Below are 4632 nucleotides of genomic sequence, written 5' to 3' on the forward strand. Positions count from 1 at the left end.
GGTAGTGTCCAAACCGCTGCCCACACAGCTCCCTCCAGGGTAGTGTCCAAACCGCTGCCCACACAGCTCCCTCCAGCCCTCTCCTGGGGCACTAGACGTTAGAACAGCAGCTGTGGAGGTGTACAGAGGCCATGGCTCTTCGGTGGTGTCCGTCCCTTACTACCGCATGTCTGTGTGCGTGTTTCCTGGAGCAGAACTGCACATGGCCTATCTCTGTGCTGGAGACACGATGGGGAATGGGGTCTGTAGGCCACATGCTTCTGATGTGTGCAGGTGACAACAGCAGCCGCTCAGAAGGATGTTTGAAACGACCCCGGTGCATCTTGTTCTTGGCCATCCACTGCTTTGGAGGAATGCATGGTACCAGGCCTGTCAGAGGGGGCCATCCCTTCAGGTTCCCTTCAGGTTCATGAATAGTGAAATCCTCAAGGCAGCCCAGTGGCCCTTCTCTGCTCAGCCAGGGTGTCACACTGAGCAGTGGGCTCCAGGACCACCCTCCACCTCTGTATCGCTGACACTGTCCATTGTTAGAGTAGGAGACCAGCTGGGTGATCCACCAGTGAACAGACGGGCCGTTGGTGTCTCTCCACACAGCCTCCCCTAGGCCAAGGGCACCCCCTGGGGCAGGGCTTCCTCCTTAGGGGCTCCCCACTCAAGGGATCAGGGAGTCTCCACAGACCCAGGAGGACTGATGCACAGGGGGAGGATGGGCCTATCTTGGGTAGTTTGGGGTGCCCCAGGGGCATCTGTGGGTGCTCTGAAGATGCTGTTGGGAGGCAGGTGGTTCTCGGGGAGTGGGCCTGCACACTTCCCCTGGGTCTTCTGTAAGCTCTTGGCCCAGCCCCTGGGCCCTGGAGGTCTGAGGAGAAGGAGTCTTCCCATTATCTCCCTAACAAGCCTTTGCACTGGAAAAAAGGCACGCAGCCGTCACCTGGGCCCACTGGGGAGGCCCGGCTTTGTGCTGTGATCCATTGCTGAGAGAGCCCGTTGGCGTGTAAACCTGCGGAACGTGAACAGCCGTCTTTATTTTGTTCTTTCTTTTGCTGCTGTTGAGAGTAGACGGCAAAACACCGTCACCTGGGGTTTCTCAGTCTCGCAGCTGTGTACCCCCCTCTGCTGAGCTGCTCCTCCCCATGTCGGGGTCCCACTCGTCCCCCAGCGCTGTCCCCAGCCCTGACTGCTGTCATTGGCCTGGGGCCAGGTCCCCCCTTGCACCTCTGGCTGTGGGACATTGGTGCACTGAGAGCTAGGGAGACAAGCGAGTCCCTGGCGTGGCCCAGGCTGGGCCTTGTCAGCCTTATTTCCTGGTTGGCCCCCTTATTTCCACCCTGGTGAGGCTGCCTCCCTCTGAATCTGCAGTGGGTGGCGTTGGGCTGCATCTTTGTCTTGGGCATCACACTACCAGCTTTCTCCAGTGTAACCAGTTTACCTGCACTTCCTCAAAGTTAAAATAGAGATTTCCAGTTCTGGCTTTTCAGATGGAGAAGTGTTTGTTTACTGAGATTTTAAGGGCAGCTCTGAGGGTCTACCTTAAAGGGCCCGGCAGAGAACCTCCTGAGTTGCTCATAGCCCATAGGACGCACACTCCATCCTCAGCCCTGGTTGGGGGGCAGCAGAAGGTACAGCCAGAGCAGGTCCCAAGTGCCCACCTGCTGACGATGGGTCCTTCCCACCACACTGGACAGCGTGTCCCAGAGGTGGTGAGCGGGGCCGACCGGCACTCAGTCAGGGGCGTTTGCTCTTGATGGGGTTTTGGGGTGCTTGTGGTGGACACAGGTGTCTCACCCAGAGAGGTTCCAGGTCACTAGTGACCAAATCAGAGCTTGATTCTCTGGATATAATGGATGATCTTACTGAGGGACATTTGAGGAAGGCGGTCAGTGGGGGTTCTGTGCTAGGCCGAGACTAGAGGACTCGGGGGTGCCGTTACATAGCGTCTGCTGATGCCCCCACACTGCACACAGCACAGAACTCACTTCTCTGCCACCCCACCCCTGGTCCCAGCTTTCCCCAGGTGGGTGGCTCCGTCTGTGAATGGCCAGCATTGAACTGACCCCTGTAAGACCCTTGGAGCTGCAGCCTGGACCCCTCAGCACTGGGGTGGCTCCGGCTTTGGTTTCTTAACAGACACTGAGCCACAGCGTCGTGATCGGCAGCGGTTGGCTTTTGTGAGTTCCCTGGAAACAAAACACGGCTGAGCCCCCGGGAGCTGTTGGCCTGTGTATGATCCCTTCACTTGTGGGTGAAGGGCCCCCCCCCCCCCGTGAGCACCCCCAAACAATGTTTGTCCTTCTTTTCAGGACTGGAAAGATCACCAGCATGTGTGCGGCCAGTCAGCAGCGGTCACCGTCCAGGCAGATGAGGTCCATGTGGACGAGAACGTCATTGACAAAGTGTCCGTGTGAGGGGCTCCCGTCGAGGAGACTGCCAGGAGGATTAACAGACTCCAAGACCAGGCACCTGGACCTGGAGGACAGCTGACTGTCATTGTAGGGACAGGGTGGGGACTGAGGGACTGACACCTGGACCCGTGTCCTCCCTGGAGGACAGCTGACTGTCATGTGGACAGAGTGGGGACAGTGACATGGATGCTGAGGGACAGTGGTGGGGCCATACTGTGGAAGGGATGGTGGGGACCCGGAGGGGGCAGCAAGGCATGTCCCCCTCATGCTCCTCTCCCCGCAGTGTGCACACGAGTGCTGTAAATAAAGCTGAGGGCTGCCTGCCGGCCTAGTGGCCAGTACACTCATCCTCAGGACAGCCGGGGTGGGGGGGTACTGTCAGCCCACACGTGACACCAAGTGTCCCTGTGGGCAGAGAGTGGGGACGAGCCCAGGGACCAGCATCCCGGGACCCCACTCAAACAGCTGATTGGAAAACTGTCCAAGGCCACAGACAGACACACCGGACACACAGCTCTGTGCCATGGGCAGCCTGTACCTGGTGTCCACGTGACAGAATCCACATGTCGCTACTCTCACCTGGAGGTGGGTGCCCCGGTGCTGGTCTCAGGGTGCAGGACCTGTGTCCACTGTGGCGACATGGACAATGCCCTGCCTGCCACTGCGTCGCAGAGGGTGTCAGTTCTGAGCAAAGCCTGAGGGAGCTGCAGTCTGGTGCCACCACTGTGGTGTTGAGGGAGAGCCTGGGTTGACCAGAGACCCCCAGGGCTGGTGCCTGCGTCCTGACTGGAGGTGGACTCTCAGTGACCTACACTGACCCTACCAGCAGTGGACTTGGCCCAGGGGCTGCTCGTTCTCAGGAGGCTCAGACATGTTTTCTGGGCTCCTCTGTGAGGGGCCAGAGTCCATACCCAGTATCTGCTGCTGCCCCTGCCCCATGCGGGTGACCCTGTGCATCCGGAAGGCAGGCTGGACCCGTTCCAAGGGCAAGCTTCTCCCAAGGGGAGAACGGGGCGGGTTAGGGAGACTTCTCCGAGGAGGAAGCGGTGATGCCTGGTAGCAGGCTGAGTGTATTTTAATGCCACGCTTTACCAAAGCCCGTAATTTCACAACATTCAGGAGAAACCCTAACATAATAGGTGTCTACACAGCAAGAAAGCCCTGGGGTGGGGGGTGATGCCGAGACCCCACCTGCTAGCAGAAAGTAGAGGTGACATTGAGCCCTCCTCCCAGGGTCAGCCTCTGCACTGCCCACCAGTCTGCCCACCAGCCCAGTTCCAGGGCTAACCCTGCAGCCTCCTCCCTCCACTCCTGTGGGTCAGACGGGCAGGGACCATTGGCTGGACTCCAAGGTGGCTACTCTCTGGAAGGGGTCTCCTCAGGTGAGCTAGTCCCAGTCCTCATCTGCAGGAGGTGTAGGCAGAGGTGGCTGGAAGCTGGTCATTGGTCTGCAGGGTCGGGTCAGCTGGGTCCCCGGGTGCCAGGCATGAACTTGGAGCAGTGACTCTTCCCTTGTGAGAGTGGACAGTCTGCCAGGACAGTACCATTCGTTTGCTAGGGGATGCGTTCTCTCCTCTGCTGCCTTGCGCGGGGGAGACGATGACGACGACGTTATTGAGTCCATTGACAGAGTGCTGCCAGAGTCCGAGGTCGTAGACTGGCTGGCAAGGGCCAGAGAGTGAGCCCCCCCCCCCCCCAGCATGCATGGCCTCACACCCTCGGGGACATGGGCAGCTCTGGTCTTCTCCTTGGGCTTAGCTGGACCTCCTCATAGCCTCTCAGGCCGCCCACACACAACCGTGGGCCAAGCCCACATTCAGCCCTCACCCCAGCCAGGGCCCAGTGTAAGGAAGGAGTCGGGGAGGAACAAGTTCAACCCTCCTCCCTGACCCCCAGCCCTGGAACCTTCACAGGTGGGTTAGGGAAAACTTGGATTGTGTACAGAACCGCCCCCTCCACATGCAGTGGGTCTGCCGCTCCTGGGGGCAGGACGACCCCAGGCCAGGTCAGTGCAGAGACTGGACGCTCCGCTCAGCAGCCGAGACTCAAGGCTTTGCAGACTCTAGGTGACAGGGTTGAGGGCACTGTTGACGTAGCGCAGCCGGGCGGGTACGGCACAAGCGTGACGTGCACCCCACGGAAGGGGGTCCAGCACACCAGGAAGACCCCTGGTGGCACGTCAGCGTGAGTGGGTCCTACCGCAAGGCCCTCCACCCAGGGTCTACCCTCT

General features: G+C 59.7%; 1 protein-coding gene across 1 annotated transcript in view; it reads left to right on the forward strand.

Moving 5' to 3' along the window:
• Window positions 1-2405, forward strand: part of DEAF1 (DEAF1 transcription factor) — a 38603-nt gene extending 36198 nt beyond the window's left edge. The window contains exon 12 of the mRNA XM_006876983.1: window positions 2301-2405. Within this exon, the coding sequence (XP_006877045.1) occupies window positions 2301-2405 (105 nt within the window). The remainder of the gene's footprint in view (window positions 1-2300) is intronic.
• The last annotated feature ends 2227 nt before the right edge of the window (window positions 2406-4632 follow it).

The sequence above is a fragment of the Chrysochloris asiatica genome, unplaced genomic scaffold (genome assembly GCF_000296735.1).
Source record: "Chrysochloris asiatica unplaced genomic scaffold, ChrAsi1.0 scaffold00439, whole genome shotgun sequence".
NCBI classification, from domain to species: domain Eukaryota; kingdom Metazoa; phylum Chordata; class Mammalia; order Afrosoricida; family Chrysochloridae; genus Chrysochloris; species Chrysochloris asiatica.